This window comes from Ursus arctos, unplaced genomic scaffold (assembly GCF_023065955.2).
Source record: "Ursus arctos isolate Adak ecotype North America unplaced genomic scaffold, UrsArc2.0 scaffold_4, whole genome shotgun sequence".
NCBI lineage: Eukaryota > Metazoa > Chordata > Mammalia > Carnivora > Ursidae > Ursus > Ursus arctos.
Genome location: NW_026623056.1, coordinates 39,892,263 through 39,911,429, shown reverse-complemented (window position 1 = coordinate 39,911,429; position 19,167 = coordinate 39,892,263). Strand labels below are relative to the sequence as shown.

The 19,167-nt window shown below is 39.9% G+C and overlaps 1 protein-coding gene across 1 annotated transcript; it reads left to right on the top strand.

Annotated features, from left to right (window-relative positions):
• Positions 1–1,634: 1,634 nt before the first annotated feature.
• ABHD10 (abhydrolase domain containing 10, depalmitoylase) lies at positions 1,635–17,332 on the top strand. Its single transcript, XM_026493026.4, has 5 exons — positions 1,635–2,397; positions 5,609–5,792; positions 11,412–11,523; positions 11,845–11,982; positions 16,211–17,332. Exons 1-5 carry the CDS (start codon positions 2,259–2,261, stop codon positions 16,553–16,555), a joined length of 918 nt encoding a protein of 305 aa, XP_026348811.1. The 5' UTR covers positions 1,635–2,258; the 3' UTR covers positions 16,556–17,332.
• The last annotated feature ends 1,835 nt before the right edge of the window (positions 17,333–19,167 follow it).

The window sequence follows — 19,167 nt, the reverse complement described above, 5'->3', positions numbered from 1 at the left end:
CTGACATCTTACTGTCTTTTTGCAAAGACGCAATTATTACTGGGAATTGCAAGGACTGTGCTTACTTCTCTGGTAGGGAAAAAGTCATGCAGGTGTGAATTAAGGGCTATACCTGATAGCAACCTCATTTGTCTCCCTGGGCTTAGGCAGCAGATTTCAGAGAGAGAAATGGCCCTGAACAATATGTCTTATGATAAACTCCTGTTAATGAAGGCAACATTGACAGTGGGTATGAAAACAGATTGGCTTACTTCAAGCCCATCACTGTGGATGAAAGCATCTTCACTTGACACTAGCCACAATTTTTCCTGATTTGTTATACTGACAAGGGTGGGTAGAGAAAACAGTCCATGGTTTTTTGTACAGTGCTTTTCCCGTTATGGCAACAAGTCAGATTTTTTTTTCATCTTGCTGCACATAAAATGCAAGAAGATCTGTAAAAATAAAGGGAGAGACTGACTAAGGATAGGAATGATTGAGAATATTTGCAATTATCCAAAAACCACAGTGAGAAATGTTTATTATTAAGATATAAGGGATAGTGAAACGGCATGAATCGTGTATCAATCACCTTACCGATTTAGTTCCTTTGAAGTCTATAATGGGCCTAATGGAGAACTGGCAAAACAGCTCAACAGATTTTGGAGTGCGACCTGAAATCAAGCAGCCCTCCTTGCTACCTATTTCTGGCACTACAACACTTGAGAACGATCTATTTAATTTTTATTTATCCAACTTTTTCAGTATGTTCCAATAAGACAGGTTCTCAGAACTCCAAAGACAGGCTGGATTCACTGTATCCAAACTTTGCCTTTATTCTAGCACCAATCATTGCTCCAAAATTTATGACGAACATAGTAGTGTCTTTACGTAAGTATTATACCAGCCATAGTAACCTGAAGTAGAAAAAAAGGAGATCTTTCTTGTTGATGCTTGATGCCCCAGGATTAATTTGAAAGGTGCCAGAGCTAGAATTCAGAAACCCTTGTACAATGTATTCAACCATTTTTCTATTACTGACTATTCCATTTTTTTCTTCTGCTTCCTTCTAAAAATGGTGCTGTAGCAGATAATATGCCTCCTTATGAACCAGTGTTGTTTTCTACAGGAGAGTCACAAACTGGGGCCCCTGGGGCAAGGACATTGAAAATGATGCATATTCTAAATCGTAATAGGTGTGGTGAGATCACTTGATAGGACAGTTTAGCAATTAACCCTCCCCACCCCTCCAACCCTCCAGGAGTGCCAGTTTCCCAGCATCCTTGTCAATAGTTGCTCTTCTTAATTTTTACGAATCTGATGCATGAGAAAAATGTTATTTTTTAAATTCTCATTTTTAAATTAGTGAAGCTGAACATCTTTACATATGAACTGCCTATTCATAGCCATTGGCCAAGTCTACGGAAATTACAGATTTTCCCCCCTTTCTTCTAGGAGCAGGCTGAATAGAAGTATTAATATTCTGTTATCTGTGCTGTAAAATCAGTTTTTCTGGACTCTCTTTTGACTTTTGCCATTCAAAAGGTTGAAATTCATATACAAACATTTTTATTTTTTATGATTTGGTTTCATATCTGGTTTAAGAAAGTCTGCCATCCCCAAACTATAAAATATTCTCAGTATTTAAAACCTCTCAATTTTATTCTTCCGTTGAGATCGTTTATCTACTGGGATTTATTTTTGTACATAACATGAGACGGGAATAATTGAAAAATTCAACTGTCAAGCATACAAAGCTAGAGCAAGAACGAATTGGACAGGCGCGAAGTAGCGGTGAACAAGTCCACTCCGGGTATTTCTGCAAGCAGGATTAGGGTCAGATCTTGAAGCATTTCCGATAAGGCTTAAAACTGTCGGGGTTTTTGTAATGCAAGCAGCCACTTCCGCTCCCTATAGAGTCCTCGGGATGGTGAGATGGTTTCCTATCTAGGAACGTTGGATACGGATTCTCTCCGCGCCTCCAGCCATGGAATATCTAGCTCACCATTGAAAAAGTCGCCTACTGAGGACATTCAAAACATTCCGAGCCATCAGAGGCAAAAACTGCCTGAGAGAATCAACTGTCCAATAGCGAGAGGACGGCAAGCGCGACGACGCTCTGCGCAGGCGCGCTCTCGCTGACGCGCTCTCAGCTGACACTCTCCCGGGGGTCCTCCTCAGTACGTCCGGGCTTCCGGCCCGCGGCGCGTGCGCAGCCTCGGTTGCCGTGCGCTAAACGATTCTGTAGGTCAGCTCGGTGCTCAGGGGCCGCTGGGAAGATGGCCGGAGTGGGCATGGCGGCTCTGTGCGCTTGGGTACCTTGTCGGAGGTGGAGCAAAGCGGCCGTCTTCGGCTTACACCGTGGCCTCACCGCATTACTCGCAAGGAAGGCCGAGGGGACGCCACGATGGCTCCCAGGTCAGTGACCGAAAGGCGGGAGAAGTACGCGTTCTGTCGAACGTCGGGTTCAGTCCGTTCCTGCCCAGTGCGTTTTTGGCGCCCTATTTAAAAATGGCCTTCCCCCATTCTCAGTACCCCAGTTTTAGGCGCTTTCAACAATTCTGGTGGGGGCAGTAAGAAGACCTCTGCCGGGCCCCGGGTATCCGGCACAACTTGGGCCCTTTCTGGCGTTTTCCGCTCTGCAGTTCAAGGATTCTACTCTCCGCCTGCCTCCCCGCGTTAAGCGCCAGCACTAGGAAATACAAAGATGTGCGTTTATTAATTGCTTTTTCTCTCTTTTCTCTTCGGGTCTGAGGGGTTTGCAAATCTTGACTCTGTATAGATGCTTAGACCTGCCTTTGCTTCACTTGAGGGAATTTACGATGTGAACTTCCGTGTTGTAAAAGTATAGACGCCATCATCAAGCTCGATTTCTGATTTTGCCTTCTCGATGATGCTCCCGCTCAGTGAAAACCATAATCATTACTCAACAAAGAAAACTAGAATTCGGACCAAAAATGAGAGCATCTGAATATTTTCTTTATCTTGTGTTTGATTCTTCCCCGTACCACCCTACCCTCAGTATATATAGTCTGTTTTTCTGAATTGTGTCTTTTTAGTCTTCCGTTTTGTTGTGCTGACACCTTTGCCATACAAGCTGTCAGGTGTACTGTGCTTAGAATAGAAACCTCATTGCTGATACCCTTTGTTTTAGTTAAAAATTTTAAATGTATATAATCAGTTTAACTTATATTTAATTGTATACAATCTAAAGGCTTGTTATATTTAAGTTCCTCTAGCAAAGTATGATTATGTCAGTTCATAACTAGATTGTAATACTGTTTCATCTATTTAGCACATCATTGAGGACTTATGCATCAGGCTTTGAACTAATCCTTGTAATAATAATAAGATCATTTATGGGTGTAATATTAAGAACCTGTCCATTTACAACTCACCAAAATGAAGTAAATTGTAATTGTCTTCGGGAGAAATTCCTGTTTTGGGAAGTAAAATCAAGAAGAGGATAGGGGCGCCTAGGTAGCGCAGTCGTTAAGCGTCTGCCTTCGACTCAGGGCGTGATCCCGGCGTTCTGGGATCGAGTCCCACATCGGGCTTCTCCGCTGGGAGCCTGCTTCTTCCTCTCCCACTCCCCTGCAGTGTTCGCTCTCTCGCTGGCTGTCTCTCTGTCACATAAATAAATAAAATCTTTTAAAAAAAACAAAAAAACAAACAAACAAAAAAGAAGAGGATAGGAGGGATTTTTTGAGTGCTGAGCTAAGGAAATGGGAAGTTGACATTTTTGCAAATACAGTCTGTCAACCAACATAACTTGACCCCTACTAGCCCTGGTTTTCACTAAAAGTTTTAAATTTGGCATATTTTACTATACACTGAAACTTTGAAACACACGTACATGTAATAGGGATAAGGCCTTCTATTCAGTTTTTAAAAATTCAGCTTCTTGGTCTGCCTGGGTGGCTCAGTTGATAAGAGTATAGGACTCTTGCTCTCAGGTTCATGAGTTCGAGGCCCACCTGGGGCATAGAGCCTACTTAAAAAAAAAAAAAATCAACTTCTCAAATCCAAAATGAAGGAAGCTTTTATCAACTCACGTGAGGAGGCCAAGATGTTTCCATTGGCCACAATAAAGGAGAGGAAAGTTTCATTTAATATAAGAGATTTTGTTGGTCCAGAAAAAGACTGTAAGGAAATACACAAACCTATTTTTTTTTTTTTTAGATTTATTTATTTATCGAGAGAGAAAGCAGGAATGTGTTGGGGTGGAGGGGAGGGGAGAGGGGGAGAGAGAGAGAATCGCAAGCAAGTTCCACGCTCATCTCGGAGCTGGATGGAGGGCTCCATCTCACACCCAAGATCATCACCTGGGCCGAAATCAAGAGTTGGACGCTTAACCGACTGAGCCACCCAGGCGCCCCACAAACCCAATTTCTTCGGAAAGAGGAGGTGGGATTATAAGTGTCCTAATGTTCTTTAAGTATCTTTTTACTTTTTTTTTTTTTTAGAGCAAGTATAGATTTTGTGGTAGGACAAAACTTCAAAAACAATGAAACAATGAGTAACCTTGTAAAATTTGCCAGTTGTATTGTAGTTAAATTGCAGGAAGATCTGTGTAGCATTCACAGAAAGCCAAACCAACAAATAAAACACATAGTGATTGCAGAGCCCTATGAGAAATCTTTTTCCAAAAGTGGTACTATTATAAATTATTCAAGGTTACCTGTAAAGAAACTGCTCATTGAACCCACCTCTGCTGATAAAGAATCACGATTGGCTATTACCATGGCCCACAATTTTGTGGGTGGTGAGGGAGCCAGTAGTTAAAGTGGCAGACCAACACCCCCACCTTTGGAACAATTTCTCAAGGGCAGACCAGACTTGTTTCTCCCCCTCCTTGCCAAAAAGTAGAGGATGTGAAACTGCTCAAGCATTGAAAAAATTAAAAAGAAAAATCTCACGAGAGAAGGCTAAAACTAGTGTAGATAAATCTGAACAGTGATTGATGCTTTTTAGGACAGATGATACAGCAGCAACAGGAAAACATTTTTTACAAGTCTTTATCTTTTATTGCCTTGAAATTTCTTCCTCATCGCATATTTTGGAAGAATCCAGATTGGACCTTGCTCAAAGGCACTGATTTTGATACGAGTTCAGAAAATACCATGCTTAGACTTGCGATTTTAGTACTTCGAGTCTTTTGTTTTTCCCCTTAAATGGAAGTACTTTTGACATCAATTTGACAAGTTAAGAAAGTTAAGATTGAAAATATACAATTGACCGTTAAACAACATGGGTTTGATGGCAAAGGTCCACTTATACATTGGTTTTTTTTTTTTTTTTCAGTAAATACAGTACACTACTGTAAATATATTTTCTATATGATTTTCTTAACATTCTTTTCTCTAACCTACTTTGTTGTAAGAATACAATATATAATATATATGACATACAAAATACGTGTTAATGAACAGTTTATGTTATCGGTAAGGCCTCCAATCAACAGTAGGCTATTAGTGGTTAAGTTTTTGGGAAGTCAAAAGTTACACGTGGATTTTCGACTATGGGGGGTTAGCACCCCAACCTTCATGTTGTTCACGGGTCAAATGTATATGATTTTCCAAAAACAGTATTTGTGAACTGTAGTTTATGTTTTGTGTACTTTGTTTAGCTTGCAGACAAAAGACATCAGTCTCTTTCCTTAGTCGACCAGACCTTCCAAACCTGGCTTATAAGAAGCTAAAAGGCAAAAGTCCAGGAGTTATCTTCATCCCTGGCTATATTTCTAATATGAATGGTACAAAAGCATTGGCGATTGAAGAGTTTTGCAAATCTCTAGGTCACGCCTATATAAGGTAGGAACAATGCATTTCAGAGAAAATACTACTACCATTTAGCATGGCAACAGAGAATTATTTCTGCTCTAACCAGTTAAACCAACTGCCAGTGTTTTTATGGATTAACTTATTTTAATGGTCTGTACACTCTCACCTTGTGATTTAGGGTTATCGTACATACAACTTTTGAAAGACCTTTTCTAATGGTCTTTGTGCCACACTGACAATGCTGGCAGGAAAGGAAACTAGTGGTAACTAAACTCTAAATATAATAATCTAACATGACAGCAAACTGATCATAGTAGTTGGCTTTCTTGTAATGTCTTGTAATTATATTGTGGTTTTCCATTGGGGACTCATAGGCTTTTATTTGGCCACTCTTTATAACTCTACTTTTAAAATATGTATTTAAAAATAATATATGTATTTAAGAATATTGTATTCTCAAATTTTTCATGTCTCTTACCTGGGATCTTTTTAAGTTCTCATTTCCCATCCTCTTCATATTGAGCCCATTCTTTCCCTTGGTTTTAAGTATAGTCTATAACTCCTAAATTTATTTCTCTGGCTTAGTATTTTCATTGGCGTTCCATGCCCCTATTTAAAAAAAAATAAACACATGAAAGTATTTTAAAATTAGTATTGTATAATTCACGTTTCCACTGAGTTTTCTCTTTCCCCTCGCTCCTGTAGTCTGAATATGTAGAAGCATAAATAGAGAGGATATATGTTGTTTATCCAAAGTTTGATTTCACAGTTCCTATTATTTCATACTGATAATTATTTTAGTCAAATAATGTGCTTACATTGTTGTTATTGGGTTTGTTTACCTGTAACAATCGTTTATATAGTGCCTAATTTGCCAGAAGATAGTATGGCTTAGTAGAAAGAACACTTGTCTGGGATTCAAGAAGTATAGGTACTAGGGCACCTGGGTGGCTCAGTCGTTAAGTGTCTGCCTTAGGCTCAGGTCATGATCCCAGGGGCCTGGGATCCAGCCCCGAATCGGGCTCCCTGCTCAGCAGGAGGCCTGCTTCTCCCTCTCCCACTCCCCCTGCTTGTGTTCCTTCTCTCACTGTCTCTCTCTCTGTCAAATAAATAAATAAAATCTTAAAAAAAAAAAAAAAGGAGAAGTAGTAGTATAGGTACTAGAATCAGTTCCAGCGATAACTCTAACAAGATGAGTCAGTTGATAAACACTGAACCTGTCTTCTTCATCATAAAAAAGGGGCAGGTTGAACTAAAGATAATTTCTGAATCCTTTCTAGCACTAGCAGCCTAAAAATGTATTCATCAAAATTGTTAGTAGTTACACTAACATTCACTCAGTGGATCTAGAAAATACATCTCTCAGAAATAAAATAGTAAATAAATTTTAAAAATAAAAAAACTTTTAGATTTTATTCAGTATATTAGCTGAGATTATGTCAATTATATGGATTTAGTGTTACTCCTTTTTTTTTTTTTTTAAAGATTTTATTTATTTATTTGACAGAGAGACAGCCAGCGGGAGAGGGAACACAGCAGGGGAGTGGGAGAGGAAGAAGCAGGCTTCCAGCGGAGGAGCCTGATGTGAGGCTCGATCCCATAATGCCGGGATCACGCCCTGAGCCAAACGCAGACGCTTAACGACTGCGCTACCCAGGCGCCCCTAGTGTTACTCCTTTTATCATATTAACTGAATGGTTTTATTTTCATGCTCAGAACTTTTAAAAATCTGTTCTGTTATTCTGAAGACTGGACTGTCTTTTCCAAGCAGACTTTCTAGCACTGTTGCTGGGTGCTGTAAAATACACAGCGAATTCTTTTTTTTTTTTTTTAATATTTTATTTATTTATTTGTCAGAGAGAGAGATGGCGAGAGAGGGAACATAAGCAGGGGGAGTGGGAGAGGGAGAAGCAGACTTCCTGCTGAGCAGGGAGCCCAATTCAGGGTTCGATCCCAGGCCCCTGGGATCATGACCTGAGCTAAAGGCAGACGCTTAACGACTGAGTCACCCAGGCGCCCCTACTCAGGGAATTCTAAAACATGGCTATTGTTCTTAAAGATAGGTTGGGGAAACACAAGATAAAATACATATGAGAAATTAGGCAAAAGTACTCATCAGAATGTGATTGTGTCAAAAGAACAGTCTACTTAATTGCACAAAGTGAGAGGAAACTGGGGATCGAAGTGGATAAAAAGTAGTTCATAAAAGCCCACGAAGAGTAATTCTGATTTGGGTAAGAAAGAAGAGCTATACAGGAAGGAGGACTACCTGGATCAAAACATGATAATATCTGAAAAACTGCCATCATTCTTTTTATCCCAAAGAATTTGAATCAAGAAATCACCATTTACTGGTTCTTGAATTTAAATTGAGACTATGAGCACTGTAACCAGTTCCTATCTGTATCAGACATGACATCTCTGGGTTTTCTGCATTTTGGATACATACATTGGAAATGGTAAATAAGTATGATTGAATTATAATGTGTACAGCCCATTAAGTGGTACTGGGTTAAAACATAGCCTAAATATATCTTTATAAACCTTATAAAAGTATAGCCCTTCACTACAAAGTTTTAATTTGACCAAGTTCCTTTTTATTTGCTTTTATCAAACTTCACTGCAATCTGATCACTATTAACTATTGATTGCATTTTAGCTTGTTATAGGAGATTTCATCTTTTATTTATACTCCAGTTTCTCAGTTCATTTTTGTTGTGTTTTTGGCTCTAAGATCTTAGATCTTGAAGGAGGAAATAGTTTTGTATATTATACAAGAAATAGTACATTTGGCTATAGGAAAATGATTTCTTCATGTCCTGTCACCATGCCTAACATAAGATTGAGTCAGAGCTCAGGAATGTAACACATGGCATTAGGGTTGGTATTCTCTCACTTATTTGTCACAGAATATTTAATTGTAGATTCGGGGATATGTCCCAGAGTATTGAGGCTGCTAGAACGGTGCCGTGTTGCCGTGTTTTAAAGTCCTAATCAGCTGAGTATGTTTGAGTTGACTCCGTCCCTTGATTACGGTTCAACAAGAAGGAACTATGTTTTTTACTTGTACCTTTTAGTATCCCTGAGTGTTTACCTTTCCCTCTTTGGAGGGACTCTGCATGTCTTCTGCATCCGCATCATGTATTTGGAAGGCAGCTGTAGAGATGCAGCAAGTAGAGATGCCCGATTACCCACCAGAGCAGGGAAAAGGAGGGGATTGGCTGGTGTCTTCCCTCTTCTCCTGGGTCCGTCTACCACGTCCCCTTGGACTGAGAGAAGTGATAACTGTGATGGAGACTTCAGCAGCAGCCTTGTTACGTATTCCCGTGGGTCCCAAATCATTTCACTTTATACCTAAAGACAATTTTTATTTCTTCTTTCTCCGGGACTTATAAATCCCTAAGAAATTGTTACATGCTATATATCACATATGTATTCTTACATATACACTAAAAACACTAGGATTTATTAGTTTTCACCAGATTTTAAGAGTAAAAAAAAAAAAACCATGAAAATTTGGATAAGGTGATTCGTGTTACTTCTGTCTCCCACTTTTATTTGTTTAGTATGTGTTGTGATACTCCGCGTACGAGGCTTACACGCCTCGCCTCTGTGAGGAGTGCAGAGACAAACCAAGAGTGGTGCTCCCCGCGACGATCTGACAGTGTCAGAGCGATGAGGAGACGCACCACGCGCAGCTGTCTCAGGGCGCAGGTTAGAGGATTGATGGTGCTGCTGAGAATGAATTCTGTGTACGCTTCATGAGGTAGAGATTTTTTTCTTCAGCTTGTCTGGGAAGTTTTTTCTGCAAAAAATGATTCATTTGGACTAACTTCTGAGAGTGTATGAGCTGTGAAGGTGAGAGGAGAAGGTGTTGCAGGTGAAGGGAACGGTATGAGGCACGAAACGGGACAGAACGCAAGAGCCAGTTGAGTAACCGCAAGTTGATCAGTTCGCCAAGGCAGTGGTTGCCTCTGACGAAATGATCAAATGCCAGTCCGAGATGACCAGAAGCTGATGGTCTCGAAAGACAGGCTGACTCGCTCGGTGTTTGTGTTGTGTGTCACTGGGAACCAGAGAAGTGTGTGCCATGTCCATATAATGTTGCAGATGAACCCGACAGGTATAAAGTGGATGCATTTGGAGAGAGACTAGTCGGAGAGACAGGAGGCCACTGTGATGGGCCAGGTTTGCAGTGTGATCCCAGGCTTACCAAATTGCAGAGAAAGAGATGAATGAGGAGAAATGAGAGTGAGTGAGCAAGGACGGTACGGGGCAAGCAGCGTTCCGTACCCTGGAAAAAACAGATTTGAATAAAACGGTCTGCTCCGGAAGAGCTGACGTTGTAGTCAGACAAACACTTGAAACTTGATTACAACATAATGTGAAAAGTGTTGAGTGAGTACATACAAAAGAAAGTGACTGATGGTAGTAAGCGGGGCATGTATGTCGGAGTGCCTCAAAGGCAGTGCTTGACTTAAACGATGAGTAGGGTTTGGGTGCGGAGGGAAGGCTTTCCAGGACCTTCCAGCAGGACCGCATGCGAAGGCTCAGCGTTCCGAAAGGGCTTACGCAGGGCTGAAGTACTTCGGTATGACGGGTTTAAGGCAGTCTGCAGCGGTATGCTACCGCATGGTCTGTCGAACTGAGGTCTTGAAGGAGAGGTGAAGTGCGCAGATCACACAGCCTTTCCGAGCCTGGACAACTAGAAAGTTGGAAGGAGAAGCAGATTACGGGATGAGCTGGTGTTCGTAAATTTGATTTGCCTCTTTCCCTTTCGTTGATTTGGTAAATACCAAGCATGTACCGTGTGCAAGGTACTGACGTAGGCACCGGGAAAGCAGTGTGGTAAACAAAATAGTCTGGGCCCAGATGGGGCCTCCGTTCCAGTGTGGGGGACCACAAACAGTCACATTTCCTATCTGTCAGGGAGCAGTGTTTGCCCTGAAGAAAATAAAGCAGGGCAAGGAATTCGAGAATGATGAAAGAAGCGCTATTTTAGACTGAGTTGGTCACAGAAGGCATCGCTGGGGATGTAACATTGGAGCCAGAGGCCTGAACGAAGTGAGGGAGCAAGCAAAGCGGATATCTGGAGGTATATAGAGAGAAGCTGATGTAAACTCCCGAGGCACAAACATGGGTGGTGTGTTCCATTAGCTTCCAGAAGGCCAGTGAAGATAAAGTCGGGAGGGAGGAAACAGGAAGAAAGGAGACCAGAGAGGTAGTCAGAGGCCACGTTATGGTAAGGACTTTATATTTTATTTAAAGATTCTAGAAAGCTTTTGGAGGGTTTGTGCAAGACGTGATTTTTGTTTTAAAAGGATCACTGACTACTGCATGGGGAAGAGACTACAAGGATAGGAAAGGGAGGCAGGGAGACATAGGCGGAGACTGTCGCACTGGTCCAGTCAGAGGAGATAGTGACTTGGAGCAGCCGCGGGTGGCGGGGAAGGTGAGAGAGTTAGCGGGTGGAGGCGATGTTTGAAGGTTATGCCAGTAGGAGCTGCTGAAATATATACTGACCTCAGTGTTTTATTTTAATATATTTTAAGCATTGTAATAACGATAAATGTGCTATCTTCTTTAAAAATCAGAGAAACAGATATATAGATAGGTATCTAGATATAGATTTGTTTTCCCTTTTTCTAGGTTTGATTACTCAGGAATTGGAAATTCGGCTGGCAACTTAGAAGAATGCACAGTGGGAAGATGGAGAAAAGATGTTCTTTCTATAATTGATGACTTAGCTGAAGGACCACAGGTGACTGTTTTTGTTAAATATGATTATTGACTAATGTCATTCTTTTTGAGCTGTTTGTTTAGCTATGAGAATTTAATAGTTTAAATGTTTAACCATCAATCTTGGTATTTAATTTAAAATTATTCTGTCATTTTCACTTTCTCATAAAATGTAAGTAAGCATTTTACTTTTCACTGCAATCATAATTTTAATTCTACTTTGTGCCAAATATTAAAAGTCTGGGAGCTAATGGATGTAAAAGAAAAAAGTGCATATGTAAATTACTCAGTCCACTTACAGAAAAGAAAATTCCTCTTTAAAACTGTAATTGTTTATTTTTAGATACTGGTTGGATCTAGCCTCGGTGGCTGGCTTATGTTTCATGCTGCGATCGCAAGGCCACAAAAGGTTGTTGCCCTTATTGGTATAGCGACAGCTGTAGATGGCCTAGTGACACAGTTCAATCAGCTTCCCATTGAGGTAAGTCACGAGCAATCTCAGCATGTACTTCCTGTCCTCCTCCTCCTCCCTCTGTCTTTGAATATTTGTCCGTGTGTCATCTGTACTGACTTCCTATGCTGGCTCATCTTTTGCCTTAGCTGCCTTTTTGTGTGTAATCTTTGCCTTCTTTGACTAATTGGTCTCTTGTTCAAGGTTTCCTTCTTTTCACAGACCCTTCAAATCATTCTGCCAAATGTTTGAGCCACGTTCATGAAATCACTTTAAATTTCTTTTTTAGCAATATTTTCTTTATTAATCACGTTGACTTAACTTGTATCATACATTGTGATCTCTTTTTGTACCTCTTATTCTTATTTTGTGGCATATGGGAAATAGTACCTATTCTTATGATCATGTTAGATTTGGCTCATCAATTATGAAACTTTTTTTTTTTTTTTAAGCCTGAAAGCAGCCTCAGAGCCTTTCTCAGCGGAGCTCTCCACGTACACACTATCAGTTGATCAGAATTAGCACACGGGAGATGAGATTTGCCATTCCTGGCTTAGACACTTGGTTGGCATTCTTTTCTACTACAAATTCTCACCTTTAAAAAAAAATGTGCTTTTCATCATTAGCATGCCCTTCAGCAAATCATGGTTGAAATGAGGTTTCTGAAATGAATGAAGGTAATTTATTTGTTACACTTCATTATTGGACATATGTTTAAGCACTTCAGTTGTCTGCAGGGGTAAAGAAATAGTAGGTCATAGCTCTTTATTTTTGTATGTTTTGTTAATTGTTTTGTACTCAGTTGTGTTCTCTTTGCATATGTCTTTTTCCTAAGGATCTAGATGTCACCTGTGGGACTATGATCCTGGCAGGACTAAGGCACAGAAAATTAAAGAAAAACAGTCAAGTAGTGGTTCAGAAAGTGTTGCCGCAAGGCCAGCAGCATCAGCATCACCTGAGAACTTGTTAGAAGTGCATGTTCCTGATCTTTCCCTGAGACCTACTGAATCACAAACTGGGAGTACGGCCCAGCGATCTGTTTTAACAAGCCCCTCCAGTGAAGTTTGGGAACCACCGCTCTAGAGAGTGGACGAGCACGTGGAGGAGGAAAGGAAATAAAGAGGAGGAAAAAAGCACATGCAGTGTTGAATAGTAGAATATTATTGACTTTGGCCTCAAGTTCCGCACTGCTACATACCAGTGGCATATATTATCTGTTCTGAGCTTATTTCTCAGTCCACATTCTTTTCAGCTTCTTAGGAAATGACATTGTCTGCATATGTAGGTTCTATGTCGTTTGTCATTTCCTCTGAGGGCTAAGATTACAAAGCTGGTCTTCCTTGCACTTACCTCCCATTTCTGTTTTTTTTTTTTTTTTTTTTTTTTTTTTGCTTTCTTAGTTATTTCTCATACATAGTTGCTCAATGTCCTCGTGCTGCTAAATTCTCCTACCGTTGCATCTGTCTGCATATAAACCTTGAACCCTTTACCCCATCCTCTCACTCAATTAAATAGTGCTTCTCCTGGTAGGAAGTTATTTCAAGAACATAGCAGATTGGGAAGAAGGTGATTAAATAATTTTGTTGTTGTTATGGTAAATGCCAGGATCTTCGTACATTTCTTTTTATGTGTGTGTATCCACTTTACTCGGGGAGGATATGGCACACATCCCCTAAGTGACTGAGAAGATCTGTAGCCTGCAAATCGGGGCATGTCTTTGCTAATCCTAAATCAGACCAACAAATCGTTGTTAATAGAAGCATGTTGATTTAAAAGCATGTGTAAGGGAAGAGCAGGGACACTAGGACCACTGTCTCTTCTTCACAGAGGCAAGTAGCTCTAACAATGGCAAGGCAGCAAAAATGATTTTTACTATCATCTTTAACCCGGGCAGTGTTAACAGTCAGCATTGCTTATTGTGTAGGAACTGAATCTAATGATGTCTCCTGCTTTGAACGCTAGAGGTCATCAGACAGGATGCACAGATGTTTGGAATACAAGCTTCTCAACTACATCGCCTTGATGTGGTTTCTTCTTGCCGTAGAACTTAATGTATACAGTACATTTTCTTGGGTTAGTGATGGTTTTGGCTATTTCTGAACTTTTGTTTTGGAGCGTTCGGTTACATATAACACTCTGTGAAGTTTGTTCTTCAGATGGACAGTATTCATTCAATTCAGTGGCAGATAACAGCTGGCTGGGGGCGGGAAGACTTAAAATGCAGCTGTTCTTAATTATGTCTCAGTAATTACCGTGGCTCCCACTTTATATAATAACCAATGAAACTAAGTTCTAATTACTGAAATTAGAAATTTAGGAATGATCCTGAGTACTTTGAGGATCACTGAATATCATTTTTGCTTTAAACATTCAGTTCCCATGTTTTAATGAAGAGAATGCCTTGATTTTAATATAGATTCATACATTTTATAGTTTTTTAGAATTTCATTAATTTCAAGTCATTTGAAGACGTGTTTAGGAGTACAGCTTTCAGATACACAGCTTTTTCACTGAATCAGTAAATCATTTTGGAATTTTACAGACCACATTAAAATGCCTAAATACATACAGATTATATCATACATATTTTACTGTTTAAATTCTTGTTTTCCTTTCATATTTGCAGTAAATTAACACATTTTAAACAGGAAAAAATCATAATATCTTCAATGAAAATTTAAATACAAAAATTTTCAATATGTTATATTTGGATTTCCTTTCCTTATATTTTTCCTTAATTTTGATAAGATGTCCACCTGTTTTTCTAGTCAGAAATGCTCTTAATATGATATAGTTGCAAGAGCCTTAAAAATATTTACATCTTAATATATTAAAGTCTTGATAATCTTTCCAAATAATTTATTATACACAGATAAATCTTTGTGCTCAAAGATGTTCATGGAAGTACCCAGCTGTGTGGAAGTGGTTAGTCAGCTTAGACCCAGTATAACGGACTACTCTGCAACCTTTGAAAACGTCACAGTATTTTTTTAAAACCCAGAAATTATGTATGAAATAAATAAAGCGATGTAGAAAACTCTGAATAGATATCCATTTTACATATTACATGTATAAAACCAAATACATGGAGAAAAATAATGGAAGGAAATGAGCCAGAATATTAATGGTTGTTGTATTCAAGAGGTGGGATTATATTTTTTAATTTCTGTATTTCCCATGTTTTCTATGAGTGTACATTACTTTAATTAGAAAAACTGTTTAAGGGGCACCTGGGTGGCTCAGTAGGTTAAGTGTCTGCCTTCTGCTCAGGTCATGATCCCAGGGTCCTGGGTTTGAGCCCCACGTAGGGCTCCCTGCTCAGTGGGGAGTCTGCTTCTCCCTCTCCCCCCACCCCCGGCTTGTGCTCTATTTTTCTGTGTCTCTCTCTCAAATAAATAAATAAAATCTTTAAAGAAGAAAATAGTTTAAGACAAATTATAATCAAAAAAGTAAAAATTTTTCAAGAATCCAAAGATACCCAGTATTTCATCTTAAGGGAATAAGTGTGGAAATGATTTCCTTGTTCACTTTTCAGGAAGTATTTGGAAGACTTCATTGTCTTCCAAAACAACACATTTTTTTCTCATTTCCTGGGACTCTGGAAGGCAAAAACAGTACTTTTTTTTTTTTTTTTTTTTTTTTTTTTTTTTTGGTAACATTTAGCCTGAAATTTTATGTTTGATTGTGCCAGAGTAACTGTTGTCTTATTTTTCATTTTTAGTTCTGGGCTTGATTCTTTTCTCCCTTTATCCCCTCCCCATTTTAGTAACTTCACATATAGGCACTTTGAATTTTGTGCTTTTGAGATCTAAACAATCCTAAGCTTTGGTTTTATATATTATGAATGATACCTGAACTGATTCCAATAAATTACTTTTTTCTCCCCTTCATTTTCCCTTTCAGTTGGGGTGAAGCAGCACGTGATTTAAGATGTTGCCTGATAAAGCTAAATCTAAGTTTGAATCCTAGCCATGACAGCTGTTACCTTTCAGCTTTAAACGTGGCATTTAACTTCTCTAGCCTCTAATACCCTCTTTTGTAGAAATGCAATAATAATAATTTTTATCCGGATCTCATGAGATACTATGTGTAAAGTGCCCGTCACAGTACTTTGCACAGTCTTTAATTATGGATAATGATCATTCTTACGTTTTTATCTCTTTTTTCCTCTTCTTCCAGGACTGCTTTCCTTAGACTGTTTAAGAGTATTACGTGTGTTAGTGTTGCATCCATTTATTTTCCTCATTTTTCCTAATAGGTCAAAAAGGAAGTAGAGATGAAAGGCGTGTGGGCCATGCCATCAAGGTACAGTGAAGAAGGAGTTTATCACATTCAGTACAGTTTCATTAAAGAAGCCGAACACCACTGCTTGCTGCATAGCCCCATCCCTGTGAAGTGCCCCGTACGGTTGCTCCACGGCATGAAGGATGACATCATACCTTGGCATACATCCATACAGGTTGCTGACCGAGTGCTCAGCACAGATGTAGATGTCATCCTCCGAAAACATAGTGATCACCGAATGAAGGAAAAAGCGGACATTCAGCTCCTTGTTTACACTATTGATGACTTAATTGATAAGCTTTCAACTGTAGTTAACTAGAATCACATTTTGAGTTGGTATGTAAACTAATGGATCCAGAAGATTGGAAGAGAGATAACAAATCAAAGACCCCGATACTTAGGTTTTTCCTCTTGTCTCTAGTCTCTATTTTGTAAATATCACACAAGTATTTATTTAATGATGTATGATACAAATGATACAAATGGTGAAGAAAGTACAAGCTGCTGTTTGGAAAATTTTCTGCTTCCTTCAATCCTTGATTTTTTTTAATTGAAGTATAGTTGACACACCAGTGTTCTGTAAGTTTCAGGTGTAGAGCGTAGTGATTGCACAACCCTGCATGTTACGCTGTGCTCACCACGAGCGTACCTACCGTCTACTATACGGCGCTCTTACGGTACCGTCGACTCTACTCCCTGTGCCGTAGCTTCCATCCCTCTGACTTACTCATTCCGTAGTGGAAGCCTCCAACTCCCACTGCCCTTCGCTTATTTTTGCTCAACCCCCCGCCCCCTCCCTCTGACAACCACCGGTCTGTTCTCGGTATATATGGGTGTTTCGGCTTTGTTTTGCTTTTTCGGTTCCACATGTAAGTGAAATCATAGCATATTTGTCTTTCTATGACTTATTTCTCTGAATCTAACGCCTTCTAGGTCTATCCATGTAGCATGGTTGTTTTTTTTTTTTTTAATTAAAATGTCTCCTACTTTTTCATTCAAGAGATGTTTACCTGCTAAACGCTTATGTTAACCGGGACAGCTCTTAATTGTGCTCTCTTCTACTTAGAATTGTTAATAAAGCTAGAATTTTTTTGTCTTTTGTTTAGTGTCGGTCATATACAGAGATTTGTAAAATTGCTTCAGATTTTAAAATGCAGTTCACAAAATATAGGACAATGTTTATTGAAATAAATCCGAAATGATCAGGAAAAAAGTCTGAAGCATAATAAAGTTCAAAAAGTAAGGGTATTACTTTATGTATTATATTCTGCCTGTTTTATTTGAACTTAAGGTTATCCTTTTTTAAAGGCTCAAAACTTTACAGTAATATAAAGGAAATGTATCACTTCTTAATGTTGGCTTATATGTCATTTAAATGGGGGCACTTGATCTTAATGATATAGTATATTCGAAAGAGGTAATTAATCTTTATATATTAAGGCCTGCCTGCCTTCAGAAACATGTGCCTTAAGTACAAATAGCCAAGTGGAATGCCATCTATGTTAGAGGGCTTTCTGAAGTGCAGACATAGTAAGAAAAATATGCAATTACTGCAAAGGTGTTTTTTAAGAACTGAAGTGGGCGTGTACAGTAGTGAGCCTTGATATTACTGAGTTGGTGTCTTTTAGCTTTTAAATTTGGTTGGACTTTATTTAGCCTGCTGAAGTTACTTCTGTCGTCACTTAAACCAAATTGATGACACAGAGAGAAAATCGTTGGGATAAAATTCCTGTGCCAACAAAAGCTGACAGCAGGCCTGACTGCACAGCTTCAGAGAGACCGGCTTACGAGGTGAAGCCCTTGGCTGGTGCCTGGGAACCTGGATTTTAGGAGATTTCCACCATCCTCAGAACGGGTAAATGTAGCTCACTATGCCTAAACCGTCTATACTGTGTGAACAGTATGGTTTGTGCTGAACACCTTTCCCTCTGGGAGTCTGGAATCGTGGTAGGTGCCTGGCAGAGGCTGATGGCCAGCTCCCAATACCTGGGCACTGAATTGCACAAGCTTGCCTGCTGAACATTTCACAGGTACTATCACAACTCATTACTGGGGGAATTTCAGCTCATGTGGCAAGACCACTGGAAGGGAACTGGAAGCTTGTGCCTCTTTTACCTGGATGGCACCCCATGTGTCTTTTTCCTTTGCAGGTTTTGCTGTGTACCCTTTCACTAATAATAGTCCTAGCTGTGAGTAGAACTAGGTGCTGAGTCCTGTGAGTCCTAACAAGACATCGAACCTGCAGGTGGTCTTCAGGACCCCTGGCACCGATACTAAAAAGGTTAACGCTGTGTAGGATTACAACCTGTGCGTTCTCTTTTATACTGAGCAGAGGTCATTGACCAAATACACACGAGTCACGCGTGTGCTGCGGTGCCTAGTGCTAGTGTGAGTTGATAGCGGATGGCAGGGTGGCTCTTCTGGGCCTGATCCGGGCAGACACTGCTAGGCACGAGGATTCGAAAGATGAGGAGGAAGCGGTCCAGCCCGTGGGACTTCTCTGGAGTTAAACATCGTCATAAAATATAATAAGCATGATTAGAGATTCGTAGCCTACCTGTAGAGGCGATGTGCATAGTGGTTAGGGACAGACTGCAGGGTGGGTTTAAAATCCTGGCTCGCCATTTACAAACCCTGTAATTGCCAATTTACTTAACCTCTTTGAAGTTTGTCAGCTGTAAAATGACAAAGATAATAAAGCGTAAGGATTCAATAAGTACAGTACGTTTAGAACAATGACACGTAGGAATCACTGTCTTTTCACTTAAGATACACTGAGCACAGTCTGGTGAGAAACTGGTGGACGTAATTCGTGGCAGTTAGGAAGGAAAAGAGGCAAGGAAGCGAGCAGGGCTTGTAAAGCACGTTCCTCTCCTTAACATGCTGAAGTGGAAGGTCAGTGGTGTGGTATCTTTTCAAACATTCAACGGT